Source organism: Helicoverpa armigera, chromosome 17, assembly GCF_030705265.1.
Source record: "Helicoverpa armigera isolate CAAS_96S chromosome 17, ASM3070526v1, whole genome shotgun sequence".
Taxonomy (NCBI): domain Eukaryota; kingdom Metazoa; phylum Arthropoda; class Insecta; order Lepidoptera; family Noctuidae; genus Helicoverpa; species Helicoverpa armigera.
In genome coordinates this window covers 6,919,565-6,945,253 of record NC_087136.1, presented here as the reverse complement: position 1 = coordinate 6,945,253, position 25,689 = coordinate 6,919,565, and the positions used below count along the sequence as shown (strand labels likewise).

The window sequence follows — 25,689 nt, the reverse complement described above, 5'->3', positions numbered from 1 at the left end:
CACCTCTTCAGTTAAAAAAATAACAAGAGAAGCTAAAATAAAAAGTTTAAAAATGTTATTCCATGGTATTCAGCCCCAAAATTATGTACAGAAGATTTTTCTGCTAGTATTCCGTCTAAAACCATTATTGATATATATAATTTGATGAGGTATTTACAATGTCACGAAACCTTACTTTTTAACTATCTAGCTCTACTTTTTCTATATGTTTTAATTTACTAAAGTTTTATGATACCCTTATGTAACAACATTATTGGAGCCATATTTGCAAAAATAAATGTCTATGTCTTTATGTACAAGATGGTGACCTAAATACGTTCAGTCGCTTAGTATGAATGTAATTTATCCAAGGTTAGTCACAACCGAGAAGAAAACCCATAAAATTGTTATACCTTTATCAACCTTACACTCAAATTAATTTACTATAAATATTCTCGTATGAATAGAATTTCCTATTAAATATACATAATCTGAATATAGTTATTTCACCTTGACGGCATAATATGAAACATCTTGCAACAACAGTGCCAACTCCTAATTACCCACATTTAATGCAAGGAGTTTACCACATTAAAACTATTCTAATGTACACCGGTTAGTTATGAAGTGTGTGATGTGTATAATTTGTATAAATGTGTATAATTTATAATATCGTGTCTAATTCCGCACAAGAGCTCCAGTCCATGGTGGATAAATTTTCGCACGCCTGCTCTCTGTTTGCCATGTCTATAAATCCCAAAAAAACAGTTGTGCTAGCACAAGGTGCTTCTACTACCCCGGCGATTTCACTCGATGGCGCGCCGTTAGAAGTAGTAGACAAGTTCAGTTATTTAGGGTCGACTGTGTCGAACAATCTCTTGCTTAATGCCGAGATCGACATCCGCATCGGCAAGGCGGCAACCATGTTCGGGAAGCTAGGTACAAGGGTATGGTACAATAAGCACCTTACTACTAAGACCAAGATGGTTGTCTTTCAGGCTTCCATCTTAAGCATACTCTTGTACGGAGCTGAAACCTGGACATCGTATGCAAAACAAGAACGTCGTCTTAACTGCTTTTACATGCGTTGCTTACGAAAGATCTTGGGTATAACATGGCAAGACAGGATCACAAACGAGAGGGTTCTAGAAATTGCACAGCTGCCTAGTCTGATGGCGCTCCTCAAACAGAGACGTCTGCGTTGGCTAGGGCATGTGCATAGGATGGAACCCTCTCGATTACCACGACGTGTTCTTCTTGGTGCAGTAGCGAATGCAAAAAGAGATGTTGGGAGGCCGTTGCTTCGTTTCAAAGACTGCATCAAGCGAGACATGGCAGCATTTAAAATCGACCACCGTGACTGGGAGAAGCTCGCGGAAAAACGTCCTGAATGGCGCAAACGTGTCGCAGAGGGTCGCAAATTTTGCGATGAAGCCTGGTTCGGAGTGCTTGCTGACAAGAGACAGAAAAGACATGAACATAGTTCGACACTAATGTCCAGTTACTTCTCTTGTCAAGCCTGTGGTAAGAGATGTCGCTCTCGTATCGGTCTGTTCAGTCACGAAAGGCGTTGTATCACAGACACCACCACATAAATCGTCTGCAATAGACGAAATGGCCGTTGATGTGTATAATTAGTCACCGCCATAACCGAGTCCCGAGAAACTCGTAATGTGCCCCAAAGCGTGCTAAATGTCCTCAATGATACATGTGTTTGTGCAAGTCGGATTTCGACTATGGACTGCCCTCAAACCAACCCGGCTAAAAATAGACCCGCCACCGTGACCCGCAATCCACAACCAAAACCAAACATAAGATATAACCCAGCAAATAAAACCAAAGTCACCTCTCCAAGGGTCCCTTCCATTGAACTGATTCCGTGGTGCCGGGTGCGGTTTGAACCCCGGCGCCGGCCTCACTTGGGCACGAACGGGTGAGGGTGCTTCCCAAGCCTTGAAGGGATCTGTGGTGCTGAGGTCGCCGACAGAGGACGAGGGGGGGATGTGTTGGCGGGGACGGGATAAACTCTGGGTGGAACCGTACCGCCTACCATTGTTCAAATCGTGGATGCCCTCGATGTGGAGATCTGCTAAGGTCTTTGGTACGAACTCCATCTTGGGACGGTTCACCGCTTCTTCTTTCCTGGAAAAGATGAAATGCAATGGTTAATAAATAAAAAATAAACGATTAATTTAGTAACGGAATCAAATTGCTCAAGTGACTTACTTTTCCATGAGCGTGGATACAAGTCCTTTGAGAATCTCCGTGCATTGCTGGTGGTACTCCAATAGGCTTTCTGCGAAGTAGGTGAGCTGCGCCACCTGTTCTACCTGTGAATGTCACACACGTTACGGTGTATACTCGATCAATAATTAACAATACTATACGGTAATAACTGGTGTAAGAACGAAGGTCCACTTACGTCATTGTCAAGGAGGTTGAACATGCCGATCTGTGCCAGTTGAAGTGACTCGGCGAACTTCTCCTCCGCCTGTCGGATCTCATCGTCTGCAATATGAGCACCTGATGTACGGACGCTTCACAAACGTACAGTACGCACACGGCCACGCAACAATGCGTACAAGTACGTGAATGAAATTAGTTACGAAAATAAAAACAAAAAAAAAAAATAGGTGCATACAAACCAAACGACGAAAATAATACTCAGGGTATGAATGATGGTTAGGAGCGACGCAGGCGAAGGGCGGGAACAAAAACATGAAAAAAACGAGCGCACATTATACGTTTTGAAAACATTCTAATGAGGCTTCGATCGGGGTGTTAGCTTAGCACTACAGCCCTATCGTGTTTAGTTTAGCATACACTTCCCCACATACCCTGTCTCGGTGTGTTGTGACTTGGGCTCATGTAAGGGCTGGCCCTACCAGGGCCTGGCCAAAACATTCCGAAAAAGAAAAAGTAAAAACTTAGAAAAATGAATAAATTAAAAGTTGATAGATGCAAACTAGTAAAAATAAGTATCTGATAGAATAATGTAACTACAATTGATAATAATCACCTTTAGCCTGTCTTCGCCGTTTGCAGTCGAAGTCCAACCGGCGCCCCTGTAGTTTCTTTCGGTGATGCTGAAAAGAAATTTTGATTAAGTACGTTAGTTATATTAAAGGTTTTCATGAATGTTTATATCATACAAAATAATTTTAAAAAAATGTTTCCTTAAGTAAAGGTGCTCACCATAACTTCCTTGAGATCTTTGGTCTGCAGATGATGGAGTGGTTCCAAGAAGTTCTGCTTAATATTGTCGTCCAGTGAATACTTTACGTCGGCCATCTGCTTGAGAGCCTCGCCCATCTCGATGAGGCAATTCGCTATGAAGGTATTATTAAATAAATCATTAGGTCTAAACTCCTTCGTCTAAAAGACCCGGTCTTAGTATACGGGACAGGTGCGGGCCAAATACAAAGCCCAAAAAGAATGAAACTAGCATTATTTTCATACTTGCACTTTTGTAGCTTTCTAGAAAGGAACGTTAATCAGAAGTAAAATAAAATAATCTAAGTGATACTTGTCTAAAAGAAAACATATGAAAATGAATACCAGGTTTAAGCTGTAATTGATTTCATAAGGACAACCAAACTTATCATAGGAGGTTTTGCCAAAATACGCCCGATGATTGCCACTTGTTCTTCTTTAATAACAATCATATGCGAGGAAAATGGTTTAAAATTACTTTCAAAACTTATTTAAATTATAGCCAAAAGGTTGTCAGACAGTTTAGACCCATCAGGCGTATAGAGGCCGGGCACGCGCAACTCCCTCACGAGTGCGCAGTGCCCGTAGCGTCCACGCTGCGTGCACGTCGCATGACTGCGAAACGATAGAACGGAACGGAAAATCTAATGATAAACGAAACAAAAAATCGGCGTCTGTGCGATGCCAGCGTAGCGTTCCACTCCGCGCGACGTGCACGCGGCGGCACGCGGACCGTGCGCCGCGACAACGCCGCGCGCTTCGACACGCCAGAGTGCCCTCCCGCCATACCGTGTCCATCTGAATGACAAAGTTCGGTTCACCATCTTCGAAAAACACTCGCACACATTCATATATCTAAAGGGGAACTTACAGAAGACTGTGTCCTCGCCAAGCTTCTTGCCGTAGAGCAGCATACAGTCGCCGAGCACTCCCTCTGGCTGCGGGTACGTGTTACTCTTGGCTTGTCCGCTCAACTTGCTGATGCCTTTGACAGCTGCCATCTTTGCGCGCGCCGTGGGATTCGGCTGCAGGAACTCTTTTGTTTTTGTTTGTAACTCTTCGACTAACTCGCAGGTGACGTCAGTTTTCTAAAACAATATTCATGTTACATTGCTTATTTTAAATTATAAAATCTCATGAGACTGGACAGGCAAATATTAAAACATGGAGGAACTTGAGATCAAAATAGTTTGCTGAGACTTCCATATAAATCATTGGTAAGAATATACGTAAACCTTGGCAAGCCAATATATTCAGCAGTGGTTACGAGCTCTCATAAGCGAACACTTTTATTACATTCGATTGTGGAATAACATCTGAATTTATATATTTCCTCAGTAGTCATACGTGAGACTTTATTGTATTTCCATAAAAGCGTATAGTTACTGTTATACTTACTCTTTCCATCTCCACGAAGTCCAAATCCAATTTCGTGCCTTCGGCACCTCCCATCTTTTCTGTGACATACTGAAAACAAAGAAAAACAAAATTTTATTTATGTTAGAAGACCTTATCAATAACCGTACACACTTCAAAGGAGCTGTCAGCAGTAAAGGTTCCACTTTACGTCATAACTTAATATTCTAATGGCAAGATTCCATCAAAATTGTTCGCGTACACAATACCTTTTCGATCAAAAAATGTTAAGTGCTAGTCCACTGTTAGCTAGCATAGGTTCGCAAACATGGGTTGAAGTTTCGTGGACATTTTAGAAATGTTCGCACGCAAATCCTGCTAAATCGCGTAGATGAAAGAAGAAGGAACATTATGACTGTGTGCGTCACAGTGTCGTACTCCGGGAGAACCTCGCCTTAGGAATAATGAGCACTTTATTTCAATTAGTAAGAGGACACTTTGGTACTAAAATAACTTGCAACGTTAGGTGGGCGTTATTGGACGAGAATAGAGCCAGACAATTTGATATCTTTAATTGCTTTTAAAGGCTTTTTAACAGAAAAAAAAAACTAATAAATGAGTAAAAGCATTAATGCGGTGCATTCTACTGTTAAAAACTTTATACAAAGGATAAACCGCGGAAGTATTGGGAGGGTTGCGCGAACAAAGGCTCGGGTCGAGGTCTAGCCTTGGCCGGATTGTGCCCGTTCCACATCGACATCCAAACTGTAATAACGGGGAAAGCTTCTGCATTAATGACTCACTACAGACGCAATCACTATCTAATAACTGACGATTACTATTATTTGTAGCTGTTATTAGCTGCTCATTCATGGATGTATAATTGACCTTTATTATATTTTGGAGTGGTTGGTAGGCAGTAAAACTTAGTTCTTAATTATAATCCTCACAATGTCTTAATTAAATTAAGAATAGTGAAATTTTTCGAAAAGAAAACAATAATATTAGCAGGAAAACCAAGACATAAAGATTAGCGGTTTGTCAGTGGCTCAAAGTGTGTAGTAACATTGCTTCGTTAATGTAATGGACTGAAATTCTCGGAATGAAACTGATACTTCCTCTTTGACATCCATTTATTATATTATTAAAGCGCGAAGCAATTTATAACGTAAGCTTCAGATTTGGGGTAACTGGAAATTGAAATTGGGATTGCCGCTAGAGATATCAGCTAAAGACTGGAAGTTATAATAATATAGTCTTCAGTTACTCTATTATATGCTGGTATATTACGATATAAGTAATCCTATTCTAGCTAAGCCCCTCAAAATAAAAGAAAATCTCACCAGAACCTCTATGATCTACTTCTGCCCTAATATTCCTAAGTGGTATCATTTCACACGACTGCGCGTATAAAGATCTATTTGCAGTACAATAGATACTATAAAATGAATTGTAGAGGGCGGGACCTTCTAACAAAGACCTTGTTAGCCGAGAAATAAGATCCTTGTCATGTCTTGTGGCCGTCGTAAAAACAGGGATGGACTCGTAAACAACGTTTTGTGGTTTTACTGCACAACTTTTAGATAAGCAAAAAATTATCAAAATACTCGGCTTGAACGAGACAATCAGACTTTTGCCTTTCATTGTACAATTTTGTTTACGCGGGCTATCTGCTTAAATCATATTCTCACAGTGACCAGGTTAACTGTAGAAGACTGAAATAATTTTCTGTTCAGCGAATAATGCTATAGCCTCAGCATTTAATTTTATTAAAAAATCACAATAAGGTACAGGTAGAGTAAACGTTGTAAGATAAATTGTTACAAGATTTAAATTGTATTCCCTTCCGTATGAACACCTACGAAGCAAACTCCATTAAAACGATCTAACTATATTCCTGGTCCAATGTCGCAGGACTCGAGAGAAGCTTCGAAGGCCGTTATAATTGGGGCACCTCGTCGATATAGGGCAGGCTAGGTCACGGCCAACCCCTCTGCCCGCGCTTCCCGTCCTTTAAACACCCAACGTGGGATAAGTCAAGATTTCCACAACATTTACCCTAATCCTAATAGATTTATAGCGTACATCAATATAATATTCGCCGTAGTTGATATAAATTACATGTAAGTATACAGTGGTTTGTGATTTGTTGTCTTCATTATTAAGTAAGTCTACAGTTGAATAAATAATGTTGAGGGATACATAAAACAATACGATGTTTATGTTCATACAATTTTGTGATTCATTTTTAAGTGGCCACAAGTTATATTTATATAACAAATCGATCGCGTGGCCTAAAATGCTTGTACCGTTGTGAACATAGGTAGGACATTACGTTGAACAGGCGTAGCTAGCGTTTTTACGAGACCGTGATAGAGGGTAATATATGATGTCATACGAACAATACTAGTTCATTACACATCCCAAGAATGTACTTCACTGGAAACGTGTGAAAATGAGAGGAAGCAAAAGATATGTTTGAGGTTACAGCACACGTGCGGCGAAGATTATCGTAAATTGCGTTTATCGCTACGTTTACTTCTTACAAATTGGAGAATAAGGTCACAAGTTCAACCAATTACTATTTTACGGCATCATTTATTGAAGCGTATCGAACATCAGAATGAAAATGGAAACAAAACTTTCTACCGTGTGACTATTGAATAAACATTCAAAAACAATAACCGAAATATTTCATGTATCCCGGGACCTTGGTTGTTTTATTTTGTGGTACTTTTTACGGCGTACCAACTGCACGGTAAGCAAACTGGACAGTTTATTGCGCCGAAATGTTTTGTGGTCCGGTAACAGTCGTAAAATAAACGGCACAACTATAAAACAATAGGCACACGATATTTTTTATTCATTTTCCTACAGATAATGGCATAAAAAAACCAGGAGCATTCTATTTAAATATAAAGTAGTCACAATACAGACGCGTTTTGTTAACCTGTTAATTCATTGGAAAATCTACAAATGGTGACGAGTAAATAACTTGTGAGAGGCCTAAAACAATATTTTTGTTCATTCACAACGTTTACTAATGCCAAAGGTGAAGTCAATTATACTTCGAGTTCCACTTCTCAGTAAAATTATAAAAACAACGTTCTATGTTAGATGGAAGTTCGCTCATAACTTCACTGAGCGATAGTTTCGGGGAGGGCGTAATCGAGATTTGCCATTACCGGCTATGTCTGGTCATCAATCACGCTAGATCTGCTTGCCTACCCGTATTAAATAAAGTGTAGTCTTCATCCTAGTGTTTGTCCTGGACTAACGTACATACTTAGGCCTTGAGAATTTCCGAGATCATATTCTCTTATAAGGAATGTACTCCAATATAAGAGTTTATCTATCGACTGCTAATTACTGCTCTACGGGCTACTGTGAAAATTATTTGATGGTGTCAACTATGATAAAGCAAGTTTAATACAAATGTAAATAACAAAACCGAAATTCACATTATGAATACATATTTAATGACGCGTGAGCTTGTCTCATTATGAGCCCGTCTAGTGTCATTATGTAACATAATGGCGAATAATAAAATAGTGACCGTACACAGAAAATGTTTCAGGCACGTAATACTGATGACTATGCGGGCAAAATGTATTTAAACTTATAGTTGGACTAAACTTTATAGCAAGTTCTGTCGTGAATCTTTTCATGAATTCATTACAGGGTTGGAACGTGCTTGCAGGCAGTACGTCCAGGGGTCGAGGTGCCCTCAGTTTATTTTTCATCACGATTTAGTCTCTAAATAAATAACAGACCTGGCTTTCAGGGTAATACTCGCAAACATTTCATCCATTAGCAGGAAACAGAACGTTGGGGAGAGGAAACTAAGCTTACAAAACGGCGGGATTGTTATATTATCTAAATATATAGGCTCAGTGGAAACAATGTCGGGGATGGTATGGTTATTAACTTTAATAAACTCCGTGCGCATCCAACCGGTTAATTGAAAAATATTTCAGCAGAATCGAATGTACAATATGTCGCGAGGTGAAATGCTGACTTTACTACAAATTGAATTTAAAAAACCCGGTCAAGTGCGAACCCGGGGCGTGTGATAAATGTTCTCTGCTTTACCGTTCCTATTTGTATTGTTGTATACAGGAGGATGTAAAAAGTTTTGATTTAAAACACGCAACTGGCTGGTAATAACACAGGTACTAAAGCAATAGAGCAGTACTCAGGTTGGTAATTGGATTTTCAAATAATACAAGCAACAGCCTAAGATTTATTGTTATCATTACAAGTGAACAATAAAGATAGCTGTTATTTATGGACATGTCTGTGTTCGCTTAATCAATTTAGCCACAGGCACAAAATAAATACACGGATTTTATGAGGACATCTGTTCAGTATCATATTAGCAGTACCATCATCGCGTCAAGGCAGTCCGTCATTAAAAATAGCCATGGTAATGGAAAAAGCCAAATCCAATATAAATATGGTAATTATACACGTGCCTCAAGAACAATTATTATAATTTCAGTTATTTTCATACAAAACAATTAAAGCCAAGCCCTGAAGACTTGCTTACTTTATGTAAACCCTTTCGACCTTACCGAAATATTAAGTAAATATTGTCTTAGAACAGGGAAGCCAATTAAAATCTTGACGTGTTTTTATTACATCCAAAAACACAAATCTCTCACGCATAAACAAAATAAAAAGACTTACGTTAAACGGTGGTACTTAAAAGGAAAATGGAAACAAAACGTTATTACAATAGAAATAACAACAGCACTCATACGTATTGAATTAGCATTATAATCTGGAAACCTTGTAAAGTTCTGTTATTCGCCGTCTACGATGCTATAATCCGGAAAGCTTTCTTCACAAAAAAACTTTTTAATCTCGGCCTTATATTTTTTCTTAAAAAGTATAAAAAGAAGGTTTCATAATAAACTCTCTCTCACCTGATTGGCTTTGTTGATTTGTTTCTTTAGACCGGCGAAAGCCATGATTGTTGTGTTGCGCCTATCCTCGCGTTAATTTATCTGAAACAAAAAAGTTAAATTAATTAAGGATTCAATGAGCTAGTCGCTAAAGAAAAAATCCAAATAGGATTTAGAACAAAACGTTGGTAGTCTATTAAAGTCCTATTGAACATTAATAACAAAGGACAAGCAAGGATTAATAAAAATGTGAAAAGGTGTGAGTTTAATTAAGAGTCCACCAGTTTGCAGACGCAGTGCACTTGTCGTGCAATGCGCTGGATGTGTCAGCGCAATTTTGTCTTAAACTTTAAAGTTGAACGTTGAAGAAGCAGGCGGCAAGTTTACGAAATAATTATTCGGTACGTGTAACAGAGGCGGCCAGTAAAAAGCACTTACAGTTTTAACACGGAAACTTTTATCATCGGGCGCAAGTCCCTCTTCTGGAGCCGGCAGAACAGCGGAGAGTAGGGTAGCCGAGTTTGTTATTGGCACGGTGCCACATTAACGGATCGATACGGTCGCGGGTACCGTAAGTAACATTATGTAATCGCCGGCTTGTTCAAAAATAACCCTATTACGGTAGTACAGCTTAATGTGCACTATGACCGAGTCCGGCGCTGACCGCCCTCACCCCATTAATGGTTAGCTGATAATCTATTAACGTTAGCCTTGTCCGACGTCGCCGATCCCGAGGGAAAAATCTTGATGGTTTTATCTTTCACAATTTATTTTAATGAACTAACTTACGCTGTTTAAGCTTTATTTAATTAAAGGCTAAAGTAGTTTGAGATTAGGGAAATTTTGTTGCTAAGTTCCAGGCTTTTCTTAAGTTTAACCTAAATCTACTTTTCATTGTTGAAAATAACAATTAAAAGGGCAGCAGATATGAACAATTCTGAACGTGTTATTTATGTATACTATGATGATCGATCGATAATAATCGAGGTTAAAGACACTGCCTCCCATTGAAATGTAGATCAATGTCCTAACTTTATAAACGAAACACAACATGAGTATTCAAACATCATATCATGTCATAAAATTATTTACTCAGCGAGCGGGGGCGAGGAATCAAAACTTTGACATCTCACCATAGTCTAAGGTTATCAGCATTATTTGGAGATGGTCTTAAAGAAAAGGTATTTATATCATATTCGATTAAGCTTAGTAGCCGACCCTAGTGGAAATAAGAAAAGGCACGACGGATGATAATATCTATAATATCCTTTATATACAGTATGTTGTCCTATATAAAGGGCAATGTACAGTCGCGGGTTAAGGGCCTATAAACTCTTGCTGTGTCATAGCAATTCATTCGCGAGTAAACGATTGTTTAGTATTTACTGTACAGTCTTCAAGTACCTATTAACCTGTTGTTGAAACGATAAGATACTGTTATTACCTGAAATTGTAACGTATAAAAAGTTTTAGTAGATATAAAAATGCACGGCTGTCAATTTTGAGTTAAATATTTAAAATGGGTTTGCATTAATAAATTGTGACTTCATCATGTTAATCAAAAATTAACGCAATTCATTACAATGTAATAAATTATTTATCTAATAAATATGAACAATAGAGAATATGTTGCGATAATAATACATAGTAGCTAATAAAAGTTCTTTGTAATAGAGAATTGTTCGCAGATGATAACAATGGATCACAACGTACAATGTGTGCTTAGCTTTATTCTCGTAGCAGCGTAGCGCTTTGTAGACGTGCCGCTACGGCGTAGCACTGCATATACATCTAATTGAAATTACGTCAAATTAAGCTCGCCTATTTACATGTTGTTTGTTTGATTACTGCATTAGCTAGTCCAATTTAATATGCATCAAGTAACAAATCAATCAATCAGTTTAATCGCACCAATGGAGAAACCACTATCTGTATGAGAAATTCGGTTGAATAGATTTAGAGAGCAGTATTTTGGAAGCTGTTATTAAGCAGCGCTTTTACATACGCCATAATCATAACAACAAACTGGTAGTAAAATGTCTCAAAAGACCGCAAATGTTTGCCTGTAGCATCTAAGTTAGACGTCTGTAAAGGCAACTATGTCAGCACCCAACCACTTACCCAGATAGCTAGCGCTCCAACTTAAATGAAGCCGAATGCACCCGACATCAAATCACATACAATGTTCTGCAGAACTCGTATCTTTGTCCGCAGAGAGCCCGCGATTAACTCTAATTGGACCTTCAAGTTTCATTACTTGGAATGCAATCTCATTGTTATTTCACGCTCCTTCTAAAACGGTTTTTTATTTCAAAATGTGAAAAGGTTTGTCATACTCGTAAACGCGTTTATGAAAGCGAAAATTAGTAATATTAGACCGCGATACGTGGGCGGTTCTCCCGTGTCACTCATTACGGTGATATTAAAATTTGTATGCTTGTGAGCGCGATCCAATAATTTTATACGACCTTTGGGTCTGAAAATAATTCCGTTACGTACTTAATTTTTAACACTGGGCCTGATTTTTCATGATATTCATTTCTCAGTACATGAAAAAATGTTCTACATAATTTCTTGGATCGTTATACATATGAAATATCTGACTTTAAAACTTATTTTGGCAGTCGGGTAAAAAAGCAATAGAATCTCCATTCTACCGAACTTTTTGTGTATAATACTCATCCAAATGTGTACAAACTCTCTTAAAGTTACTTTAGGTTTTATAACGTAATATATCAACACGTAACATAAGCATGAAAAGGGGCAACTCATTCGTGAAAACCACTCTAAACATTAATTACACCTCTTTATGTTTCAGTCAAGTACGAAATATTAAGCAAAGCTTAGTTAAATTAGAGTTCATAACGAATGAACCTGAACAAGCTACATTTTTGTGTGAAACCTTTTGATGTTTTTACCGAAATCTAGAAAGAATTTAACGTATTCTGCGAGAACAAAGGACTAAAGGTTTTTGACATCGCGAAACGTTGCAAATCAAGGAGATTTTATATTTTTACCCTCATCTAACCTTCCAGTGTTCTAGAAGGCGGGATGTGTGTAGGCGGTGATGAAAGCTGCGGGGGGAGGACTTAAATCCATTTTCATTATCGCTGCGGGTTCTTATGAAGTCAAATTGCGTTATTCATGTTTTTCATAAGTGGATCCTCAACCCTCCGCAGACACCTGCGCATCTTTTCTTTGCTCTCTCCTCATTATAAAATATTACTGTCAACATTATGAAGGCTGTGTAAAACCACAAATCCTTAAAGTACACAGAAACGTAATTTGCGACAGTCCTTATAAAGTGTCACAATATATTTTTCGAGATCTCATTAAGTAAATCCTAAATTATAATTACGAGGTTGTTAATGGAATTATTCCCTTTTCCCGACATTACGATCCTTGAACACTCAAGCTCACACATTCAACACGTGGCCAGGCCTATGTTATTATCTAATAATACATCCAGGGAAGCCATTTTTATTTCGATGAGTTAATATTAGTGGTATGTACACAATTCTATAGATAGACTAAATTGCCAATTACACACTAGCAGTGAGCGTAGCGCCACGGCTTCACACAAACGGACATGTCGCCTGACTAAACACGGACAGAACATCAAAGATAAATATCAATTCGGGTTCATTAGCTCCCACTATTAGTAACTATTACTACATATGTACGCCATGTTTATACAGCCAATTACTGCTGAGATTAATAGCTTATCTATTCAAAATTGTCTTTGAAAAGCCATTAATCTTAATGAACTCAATATAAAGGTTTAAGCAGAGTCTGTGTTGCCAGCGATAAATGAAGATCCAGCATTATGCAAATCGCTCGGCATAATTTAATACGGACGGGGGTTTGTTTGAAATACTGGGAAAAATTCACACAAAGTGAACAGTGTGAACATGAAACAAATGTAATTTGGGGCGCGCGTATTTGTTTCGACTGGCAACATCTGGCTATTGTGCGTTTGTCGCATGGACATATATAGCGCGAGATACGAGGCTAACAAAGCGAGAAAAGCTTCAATTTTTGGGTTTAGACAACATGATTCTCAGGGTGCTGTAATTTTTTACCGAATTTCCAAATTGGAAGAGGAAACATTTAGTTAACTTGTATAATGTTAACGAAAAAGTATGTATAGATATGACATTAGTCTCATTAGAAAAAACGTCACTGCATTTTGCATTCTGCCCACCACAATCAAAGTTAACTGTGAACCTACACCTACGTATCTCATTATAGCCTGACATTTAACTGCAATAGAAGTTATTTTATAATAAACATTTCATAAACAATTTGCTGGAATCGCTCGGAACCCACAATGAAAATGGGATTACAAGTTAACGTCAAAAAGGCTTTGCTATAGAATTATCATGTTTTAACAAAGCTACAGATTTATCATATTTTGAATAATTGATAGAGGGTAAAGCGCCGTAAAAGTACCTAGATGTAATTATTCTGAGTTCTGACTACTCACATACATAGCTATCGACTTTTATACGCTTTCTGGCAAAATTCTTAGTAAACGCTATAAAAATGAGGAGAAGAATATATTTTTAGATTGTGAGCGATTACATAATGTTGGAGAATAAAAACTTCCATATGACAACAATATGTCCGCGAGGCATACAATACACAATAGTATTCCAATATAAGTTTTACGCCGTGGTAGAAAACTCGCAACAATAGTTCGCGATCCTTTCTGTACACTTTTTATACGAGGATGTAATTTTATAAAGTCAAGGGTTATGATATCAATAGATTAGAGCCCTGCATAATACTCAGAAGAAACATGAATATGAAGCGTCTGTATTAACATAATGAGTATCTCGAGGTTAAGAACATATTGAAATTCTACGATCGAGAGCACTGCAGCCTTCTTTAAAATGACGCAAGAGATGTTCAATATTGCAGGACCCACCTGTTAGATGGCAAAAATCAATAGTGACTTCCACAGCACATTATCCATGAGTCGACGTCTGGTACTTAAATAAATCATTCCCCGCCCTATAAACTACTTTTAAATGCACCTCGGTTTTCATAAAGAGCTCTACGTAATCCCTCGCTACATACTAATTGAAGCAAGCCCACTTCCGTGAAACGATCTTATTATATTTTTCCTAGAAGTAAAGGAATATTCATATTTTCTTAATAAAAAAAGTATAATAAATCGAGTCTCGACTCTCTTGGCGAACGGTTATTAAAATAAAATACGGTATCCACGAAGCTATATTTCTTCGTCTTTTTCTGTAGTCAATTTGTAGACAGTTACAGTTTATTTATAACAGGACAATCGTATATAGGGACCATCTATAAATATCTTTCATATTCTGAATGAAAATGTTTTGCGGACCCTTTGTTCATATTTTTGTTTCGCCTACACATACATCAATTTGTAGCTGTCTTGTCTACATTAAGGCCTACTCCCACAAGCCCACAGGTGCGTATTAGTACGTAGTAGGTAGGCCACTAAATAATTCACACGTTTGTAGTTCAACAGCGGTTAACGGCGTACCTTTACAAAACCACTAACGCTTAATCGTACGAACAACCTGTTTTGTTTTACAAAATTTTAATCTTCATTTGATCTCACGTCTTAAAGTACTCGGATTACGAAAGAACTAAACACTTCGTTAATCAAAGGTTTTGCAACAAATGTACTCTTACATAACCTAATGTCAAGCTTTATATAACGCTACTGGGGTTAAAAATATAAACACGTTTCCAATATAAGTACTTTTGCATGACGTAACACTTGTCGGCTTTATCGATATGTGCTATATGCAAATCTCGAGGCAGTTTTTCTTAAAGGTTCCCCTTTTTAATAACACCGAAGTTACTTGAGCTCTTATACGGTGAGTGGAGATTAGAAGACGTCAAAAGATGAATAATATTCTACTACTTATCTCACGGCACGAAGTTTGTAAGAATAGCGCATGTCGCGGAAAAAATATTGCCTATGTTGCAGGGTCTGACTGCACACAATCAGTACTACTGTTAAAATACAACCTTTTTTTGAGAAGGGAATCATTATGTCATGATTCTTTACTTTTGAATGTCATTATTTTACATGAAGTTTAGAACTAAAATCGAAAAATGTTTTCAGAAGATTCGATAAAACTAGACAATCAAGTCAACGCATTAGATTACAATTCCATCACGAGACAAAGACAAATTAAATTTACTTGGACAAGCATGTTGATTAAGGAAAAATCCCAAATTGTCTTCTCTGTCAGCTAAAAGAAGACTTACGATCCGCAGTAAAATACACGTACATATAACTGAAACCCAGTCCGGTACGGATATTACAGCCGATGCAATATTAACTCTTTCCATCGTCTTTTACGACGTCGCAGGACGATAAGCGTCAGATACATTTCATGTTTATCACCGTTCCCGCGTCGGCAAGCTTTACACTTATAATTATGTTAAATCGATTCGATAATCACTTGCCGAAGGAGGTTAATCGGCGACACCATCTGCGAAGGCTTTATTTAATCAGATTATTGTAATCTATAATTACTTCTCCGTCAATTAGTGAAGCGACGAGTCGTGAATGTGGTTCCCAGTAGAATAGAAGCTGCTTGGAAGAGATATGAACAAAGGCAATAGTTTTGTAGTTTTTTTTAAGATCTTCGTTAAGCCAAACTACCGACCGCTTCGTTCACCGGCTACATCATAAAATATCATTCTGTTTCCATATAATAAAGCTTCGAAACTACTCTATACAAATCTGTCCAATGTACTAAAACGCATATTCTTTGTAACTATGGAGCTCAAATAGGTCAATGGAAGCCTTTATTGAACGTACACGAAGGTGTACGTATAGCACTAGGTTTATGAATGAATCCCCAATAAGTAGGTAATCTTCTATGAATTTCGGCATGGCTTATTAAATGTCTCAAAAAGTAAGAAATGCGTTGTGAGACCTACAATATCAGTATCATTTAAATTGGCTCCATTTTACACTAGCGCATTCACTTCTTAACTAATGTCCATTAGTAGAAGAGAATGCTCTGGATATTACGACATCGCTAGACTAGAAATATAATTCAATATTATAGATGAATATTAGTATATTTATCAAATAGTTATTATTATTACCTTCAGTCCTTCTCAATAAGATCCGGCGGCTTCTTTGAGATCACGTCACTGATTCACTTTGACGGTATATGAATATACTGAGTTTGTTATCGTAGTGCTACGGCGTAGCAGTCGATAGTTCACGTAGCTCGGACGCGACTGAAGCGCTCGTAGCACTACAGAGCCGTAGGGGTGCGCGCGCAGCCTCGCCCCTCACATGTAAACCCGATATCAATCCGCTTCCAAACAATTTCGAAACGATTTGCGAATATTCGATTTAAAGTCGAATCCCTAATGTATCGACTCGAATTCTACCGTACCTCATAATTAGGTGGAAACAAGAAAGCGTAGGCTTATTAAATTCCAATCAATAATGAGCTACTTAACCTGAATGGTGCTTATTGCTACGTCATAACGATTTTCTTTTCTTCTGGCTTTCAGTTAGTATGTCACTTAAAATACGCGCAACATTTTGAACATCATTTATCTTCAGTAAATTGAGCTGTAAAACGCCTACCCGCTAACCACACAAAAGGATTATAAACTGTATAAAAGCCAATTTCTGCCCCGCATAGGTTGAATTTTTTTCTGATAGTCTGCATTCAGGCCTGATAATAAATAAAAGAATTAATAAAAGGCATCAATATTTTAAAACTCACCCTTATTTATATTAAATTGCAGCCAATAACTTATTCTTTTACTAAACAATCTTTGGCCTTTAAAAGGCATCGTCAGTCAAAGATTGCGGAAGTCAGTTGGCAATTACTCAGTGTAACGTGAGAAATTGGCCATCGGTGATAGACGGGGGGACGGTACAAGCAACCGTTATCACCAGAACAAATGAGGGTTGAAATTCTCGCGACGAATAAGAAATTACATGTATGCAGGCTACATACCTACACAGCTTAAATATATTCTCTTGTAAACAGTTGTGAAGCTACGTACCAACGTTCGTAACAATGACGCTTACACACGCATATGCTCGATGCACGACACTCAGTATAACCGGTAAAAGCTCCTCGATGCACATGCGTGTGTGTGTGTGTCTCATTTTTAAGAACATTAGTAGTAGGTACTTTCACTACTGTACATCTTTATTCTGTGGTACATACGAGTAAGTTAGTTAGAATTCGTGCACTGTGCTAGCGCACAAGATTGGCGCCTCCGCAAATAGAAAGCCCTGATATAGGACGAGTTACGTACTATGAATTATTGAAGTGTTTCAGCTGCTTGCATATTTATCGCTCCAACCTCTATTCTATATACATGAAGGGCCTTTGTGTTATGCAGAATATATGGAGGTGCAACTGATTTAGTTTTATAGGGGGTTGGAAAATTACACCTAAGTATATAAAACAGCAAATTCTATCATATGAATATATTTTTTTGCTGGTATCTTTTTGGCAACACTGTTTTTGGCAGATCACGCGTGAATCGTGTCTTGTGTCATTATCAAACTTGTTCAGTATGGTCTACAATTTAACCATGAATCGACTTACGAACGAACAACGCTTGCAAATTATTGAATTTTACTATCAAAGACGACAATGGCCGAAACGTTACTGTAAATGGCGAGCGCTACCGTGTGATGATTGGCGTTTTTTTTTTCCCAAAATGTAAGAATTGGACATGCCTGACTTGTGGTATCAACAAGACGGTGCCACATGCCACACGGTACGCGAAACAATGGCCTAATTGAGTGATAATCGGTGAACAGTTCATCTCACGTTTTGGGCCCGTCAATTGGCCGCCTAGATCGTGTGATCTAAAGCCTTTGGCCTATTTCTCGTGGAGCCATGTTAAGGCTCATGTCTACAGGGATAAACCAACAACGATTGACGCACTGGGAGCCAATATTGAAGCATTTATTCGTAATATACCGGCTGATATGTTGGAGAGAGTGCCGAAATTGGGCCTTGCAAATGGGCCATCTAAACCGGAGCCGCGGCCAGCATTTGCATGAAATCATCTTCAAACATTAAATTATATTGATCGTTCTATCGATTCCAATATAGATTTCATCAAATTTTTTGTGTTATTTTTGAAAATTATACCACTTAAAAAATCACCCGTTATTAGGCAATTATTTAAATCGCTGAATAGTGAACAAGTGTTAAGTATACTATTTAAGTTCACAGTACATATCATTATATCAATACCAAAACGCCTACGCAACTTCCAGATTTGGCTTGAAAGATAAATCATTGTGACTACGAAGCTAAAAAATCCCACATTCTATTTTCATTTGAAATGTTTTATTTATAATCTACTTAGCAACTTCAATACCCCACAGGGTCCATGTTTTCCTTAAGGATAACGATCTTCGAAACTAAAAAAAAGAAACAAAGTGTATAAAATGAGAATCACGAAACAGCGTGAAACAAATGTATCGCAATACTCATAAACGGTTTCATTAATTCCGAATGCCGGACAAAATGTGCTGAAAAGGGAGTAGATACTGTTTTCGTTTTTTAAATATCAGTGTTATTCTGATAACACTGCCAATTGAATGTATTCTATATTATTAGTACCTACATTTAAGGCTGACCCTTTCAATAATATTACTTTCTTGTCCTTATGTCCAATTCTAAGCCTAGAATAATTCGGTCTGGACTGCTGCTAAATTGCGTTGTGGATTGGCGTGATTTATAGGCATACACTTGTCTTAGTGTGCTCCAAATTGTGCCAGGACTTAGAACGAGATAAGCCAAAGTTGGCTGAACATTCGCTTTGAACATTAAATGTAAAATTAGTCTCCTTCAAGACCCTCCTACTCCTGTAACTAAGGACCATCAAATAAAGGGATTGTTAAACAACATAACTGTTATACCATTATTCTAAAATAGTATTTCAATTAATTTAGGAAAGGTCAATTAGTATTGCGGGAATTCAAAGATTTTCGTTGTTACGTAAGCATAAAATATCAATTGACTTCTGAATCCGGCCCAATGACGTCATACTGTCGGCCGCGGAACTTTAACAGCTAAATGAGTGTATTTATAACTGCAGTTGCTGTCACATAGCGATATAATATTTATACATTTTATAAAGGTATTCCACGGAAAGCGATCCATTCCAATAATTGCCTCGAACGCCCCGCTTCCCCTATTTACAGTTCACGGGAAAAATACGATGTAACATTTTAAAACATGAGTATTTCTACTTTTCAGGTATTTATAAGATCATATTTATAACTTAAGCACTTAAAGGTTACTATTGGAATAGAAACAGATTGTTAAAAAATTATTAATAATATTTTACAGTGGATTGAATACTACCCACATACCGATAGTTATATTTACCCTGAAATTACAACCAAAACATGAAAAAAACTAGTAGAACACTTCAAAAGTGGAGTTAACACGTTTTCGAGAGTGTCCTTTCTTCCAGAACGACCTCCCATTCGCTTAACTGTTATGATAGCTACCCGAAGCACCTTCTTACCTTTGCACGTTGTTCGTAACACAATAACACAGACCATTGGGTTCCGTACACATGCATCCACCGCTCGCACGTAACGAAGTTTAGTGCGGAGATGAGCCTAGTCTGTCGGCGCGCTAAACTAATCGCAACACACCTCGGCACACGTTGCACAGCCATGATAGCGTATAAACATCCTACTCAATATACTTTGAGAATACATAATACAGAAGCTGTTTACTAAGTACTTGAGTAGTCTCTTTGAAGTAACTAAGTCTCTTCGGTAAGCTCGGAGTTAGTGCCAAAGAGTAGCAAATTCATCAGACACTAAGCAAATGATGTTATGCTCACAAGTCGAGACAGATAAACTTAGTATAACAGCAACAAAAAACTTGGGAATAATACGTAGCCATTTTCTGGGCGGAAATTGCAAGAGTCCAACGAGGGACACTAGCAAGTAATAGGCGCATGTACTATTTCAACAAACTGTGCCTTGGGACCATTTATAGCACGCGATCCGGAGAACAATTTGTAGTACTGCTCTTAGTATGTAGTACATACATATGTAGGCATCTTCATAATACACAGTATGAAGTTCTACGTGTTATATCAGCTGTTCTTTATTCGAATCTACCTGTTGTTCGAAAAGTAAATCTCCTCTCATTTTTGTGTGAATAACGCTATAAACCTTACGCTCGCGGGCGTATTGTAGGCGGCTGTTAGTACGAAGGTAAGTGCTGCTCAATACCCCTCAGGATAAACCTGCCAAGAACACACAAAGTACCTATAGGACGTACTTCAAACAAGCTTCGTATCTTGTTCCTTGAAGTTTTAAATAGACTAAGTAAACATGATTAAAACAGAAATAGTTCAGTCTCTACCTAACTCGGTCTTAATTATTATTCCATGAACAAGAATCTGATATCATTAATAGTAATAACTAGATTTATTTCAACGAATTTCTATATTTATCTGGACGAGGTTAATTACTCTATTTGTTGGAGACCTTTGGGGAATATCTGAACTAAATTTTGCCCACATTGCCAATTACTAATTAACAAAAAGGTACTATCGCTCACCAACATATTGCCGGAGGCTTTCTAACGTAGGTAGTACCCAACATTTCTGATGTAGGAATCCATTGTCCGTGACATGATGAAAGTAATTATCTTTGGAATCCATACGGTTACATGTAGTACAATATGAATTTTCAATCAGATACGTATGTCGTTATCAGTTGTACATTTCTAACTATTGCCAATTTAGTGGAAGTCCTACACAAAACTCGATTTGCACGTACGCTACAAAGCTTCCAAGAACATGGATTTATAGCACTCCATAGACATTTGCTGGACATTTATACTTCGACCGCTACAAGAAACCAATCTGAACTACCTACATATTAGTTTGAAGTGCTGTTTCTAATCTATTATTCTCAGATGGATCTATATTGTGTCCCTGAAGTGTTGTTTATTCGTTCATTGACCTTTTCTCCGTTAAGACATTATTAATGGACAGAAGCAAAAAATAATTTACTAGGGGCACCAAAACTTTCCTCGCTCCTAATCATTACAGAACGGGCAAAAAAATGAAGGCTCTTTTGAATTTGTTCAAACATCCAAAAAGGACCGCTTGTTCAAAGCTCAGCGCTTTCCATAGCCATGATTTTGCGGTAATCCACGGACGAGATTTACAAGTAAACCGCAAAACCTGCGGTAAACCTGGGTTGCCATGGAGGCCTCAATTTTCACGAGAATAATTGATAAGTGTGGCGTGAAATCATAGTTATTAGCTTAACTTGATTCTCAGTAGCTGAAGGCATGAAAACAGAGCCGAGCGCGTGTCCTCCCACGAACCCATCCCACACCGTTGAAATGTGGTTGCAAAAGTACGCCTGTACATTTGTTTATTTCTACTTTATCAATGAAGCCTATTAATAGAATGTAATAATATAACATTATGTATTTGTTACTGTGTATTTTAATCATGGAAATATCATACCTTTTGCTTCGCTGGTTTACTGTAACCGTATTTCAGAGAATGGTTATTTCGGAGTATAAACAATATGCGCGTGGGTTCTCTTCATAAAATAATAATGGGCAATAATTGAATAAGTGCTATTTGCGGCTTTTATTTTTCGTGTTGGTAAGCAACTAAACTAGATCACCAGGAGTTTATGTCATTTATCTATTAAACAGAAAATAATTTAAAGTTGTTGGACTGAAAAGTCTTGCAAGTCACATGATCCCCAACACAGGAATAGCCAATTATTTTCCTTTTCGATGTCAGATTTCTCAGGTAAGTCAATTTTCTTTATGACGGCCACGCAATAATAATTATGTCCCTCAGGCATGCCGAAATATTCATTACCTTCTGATAAAGTTATTTCTATAATCCAAATCTAACCTAAGACGTAATCTAATAGACATTTCTAAATTATAAAACACGTTATTATTTCTTAGAATTGAGTTAGCAAATTCGTTTTCTGATCACTAAGCTAGAGGGCAGACTGATGAAATTAAGACTTTATTGAGTCTGCGAACTTATTTATAATATAATAGAATATTTATAGATTAATTTCGAAAGAATAGGCCAATTGAGTATCACACCATGCCCTACTTAGGTACTGTTGACTGATTCTTCCTTGTCGATAAGAACTATAAAAATGTTATCTTTTTCCTTTAAAAAAATAATTTTCTAAAAACAAGTTGCCAATTAATTTTTTGACTGACAGACTTAAAGGTAACGGTAACCTTTTTGTTATCAAATGAGTCCTTTAAAATGCTCGCAAAGGTCAGCGTACCTATTACTCTCATCAAAGTATTTTATTTCTAATCTGCGATTTGTAACGAGAGCGACATTTAGGTTATAAATAGTAGCATGATAACACGTCACGAGTCATTTTCATGCTGTCATTCAAACACGTCTGGCAGAGTCGAGCTCTCATCACTTTTAATATTAACCTTCAAGAACAATGTAGTCTAATGATAGACTTATGAAGAAGATCGAGGAGCTAGATAAAATAATGCTCTTTTATTTCAAAGCGATAAGATATTTTTACCAAGCCTTGTCTTAAGGAAACAGTTTACAAAAAATATTTTCTATAAATAAGAAAAACACAATTTATATATGTAGCTAATAAATGAAAATAAAACAAACACAATTTTTCATAAATGTGCAATAACTGTACTGAGTTTGTATTAGAAGGTTAAAATTATAATAACAAGCTAGAAAATTCCTTTAAGCAAACTTGCTCTAAGTCTAAGATATTTCGAGAACAGTTTGGGAATATTTTATACATAGTAGAAGTTTCATTAACAAGATCTACGGAAAGTTACGGGTAAACTAAACTGTGTTTAAGTAAATGTTAATGTTGGTAATGTTTATTCTTCGCGTGTTCGGTATTATTCCCTTTTAAATACGTTGAACCCTCGCACCTTCAAGGCTGTGAAAAAACAAGCTCCATTGATGCCGTAATGTGTTTAATTTCACTGTTGTTGCTAACTTTATTGAATTATTGGTCTATTTCTATCAACCGTTTATTGTAAAAATCCTGCCAATAAGTACCCATGCAGTTGTTTTTAGAAAACGATATCTAGACACACGGCAGTGTGTCCGCCAAGTTCGAGCAAAAAAAGCGACACACCGGCCGTGGGTTATATTACACGAACCATTTCGGGCCAAATTCGACCCCCCTGTAACTGAAAATCTATTTTATTTACGCATATCAAATTTCTAGTATCTGTTGAGACCCCCTCACTTATCTAAAATACAAAATTTCATTAATGTACCTATTGTAGGTCTTGAGATATTGACGTCAGAAAATCGCTATTTTTACTATACACTCACTGACTGACTCACTCATCAAAAACCTAGACCACTTCCAATAGTCGTATTGACTTGAAATTTGGCATGGAGGTAGGTCTTTATGTCAAGGTAAAGGGAAAAATCTGAAAATGGCCAAGTGTGAGTCGGTTTCAAAATAATGAAGGTGTTTTATACCCGGTGTAAATTTATACCCCTAAGGAACTAAAACGAACTAAATTTATCTATATTTATATAATATATCTTCGAATGGTACAAAGGTTTGTATTTAGTCAAAGTAAAGTAAAAATCTGAAAACGGCCAAGTGTGAATCACTTTCGAAAATAACGAATGTGTAACTTTGATCCACGAACATAATATATGATAACATGTCATGTCAGTCAGTTGGTAAATCTAGTCCATTTAGTTAATCTAGTTCATTTCTTTGTAAGAAACATAGTGCATATCAAAAAATCTAAAAGATAGTATAAATGAGACATTTCTTTAACTAACTTCATCATAAGAAAAAAATAAAATGAACAACCTTACAAAAATAAATGAAATCCCACCCAAAATAAAAATGTGAAAGACTGCTAAGTTCGATAATATGGGAATGCTTCGCCTATAAAAGAAGTGAGATCTGAATAAGTACCAAGTTCCATACACATACCTCAATTAAAAATAGTTACTTTTTAATGATGTTACTTGGCAAGTTTTAATAGAAAATTAAATACTTGATTCATTGCGTTTAGTAGATTTAAAACAAGGTGTATGAAAACTTGCCAAGTAACATCATTAAAAAGTAACTATTTTTAATTGAGGTATGTGTATGGAACTTGGTACTTATTCAGATCTCACTTCTTTTATAGGCGAAGCATTCCCATATTATCGAACTTGGCAGTCTTTCACATTTTTGTTTTGGGTGGGATTGGTTAGTACAGGAAGCCATTACAAGTCTCGGAGACGTGCATGACGGCAATCTCATAAAAGATAACTGGGGCTCTGTGTTCCTTGAAACGTTTTCAGAATGCAATATTAAAACTGCATCTCTTCTGTTTCCAGAATCTAAAATTCTATACATAATGCGTTCAGTGTCTTCCAAAAGAGTACTTCACACGATTTGTGTATTAACGACTCGTTGACACAAAAACGTAATGTTTTATCGCATGTCCAATAATTATGATAAAAAATCGTGAACAATGCTTTGTCCAACACTTATAATGAGGGAACATTGATTCTCTACCTTTGATTTATTCATCCAAGTTTATCTAGCATGATTATTAAATTCCGGGATCACGAAGCCGGGGGCAGCTTGGGCAAGCAAAAATCCTGCAATCTGTGCCTGATTTTGTTACGAGACCCAATAGTGGTGACATGGTAAACGTTACAGGCATTGCGCTGTATGTTATTCAGAACCCCATTTATTCCGAAAAGTATGAAAATATGTATGTCTACTATTTGCTATCTAAATAAAAATGTGCATGTGTGATCTATTTCAAGTAGAAGAAAACTAGTAAGTACAGGTTTATTTATATGTTCATGCAACTTATGGCACGTGTTGAATATAGTATGAATGCTGATATTGTCAGTATATATTACGACAATTATAATTAGATCACAGTGACCAAGGCAGACGCGCACGTGACGCCACACGCTCAGTGAGTGACCGATCTCTTTTCATTCAAATGTCTGGCTGGTTGGATCGAAGCGGTTGCGCGCGCATCCACCGCCACCAGCCGATGACGACACCAGACATTGGGCTAAGCTTTATTACACTCAAATAATTTCAACAATATTAGAAAATTGATAAAACCACCAAAATACAGTATACAATGCAAATCTATAAAAAATTCAACGCGTTCTTCAAATAAGCACAAAGCCATTAAGGCAATCCCTAACAAAACGATTTGCTAGGCAA

General features: G+C 37.2%; 1 protein-coding gene across 6 annotated transcripts in view; it reads right to left on the bottom strand.

Annotated features, from left to right (window-relative positions):
• The window catches only part of LOC110384287 (endophilin-A), a 38,657-nt gene that overhangs the window by 5,516 nt on the left and 7,452 nt on the right, over positions 1 to 25,689 (bottom strand). For 2 of the 6 annotated variants that reach the window (XM_064038948.1, XM_064038949.1), the window contains exons 2-10: positions 9,477 to 9,557; positions 4,591 to 4,659; positions 4,064 to 4,280; positions 3,175 to 3,308; positions 2,999 to 3,065; positions 2,817 to 2,870; positions 2,402 to 2,487; positions 2,206 to 2,309; positions 2,030 to 2,121 (exon numbers count right to left, since the gene is read on the bottom strand). In XM_064038948.1, coding sequence (XP_063895018.1) covers positions 2,030 to 2,121; positions 2,206 to 2,309; positions 2,402 to 2,487; positions 2,817 to 2,870; positions 2,999 to 3,065; positions 3,175 to 3,308; positions 4,064 to 4,280; positions 4,591 to 4,659; positions 9,477 to 9,521 — 868 coding nt within the window. In that variant the 5' untranslated portion in view covers positions 9,522 to 9,557. Of the gene's footprint in view, positions 1 to 1,825; positions 2,122 to 2,205; positions 2,310 to 2,401; positions 2,503 to 2,816; positions 2,871 to 2,998; positions 3,066 to 3,174; positions 3,309 to 4,063; positions 4,281 to 4,590; positions 4,660 to 9,476; positions 9,558 to 16,568; positions 16,723 to 25,689 lie in introns of those variants that run through there. The other 4 variants (XM_064038945.1, XM_064038944.1, XM_064038946.1 and 1 more) reach the window with 4 other exon arrangements.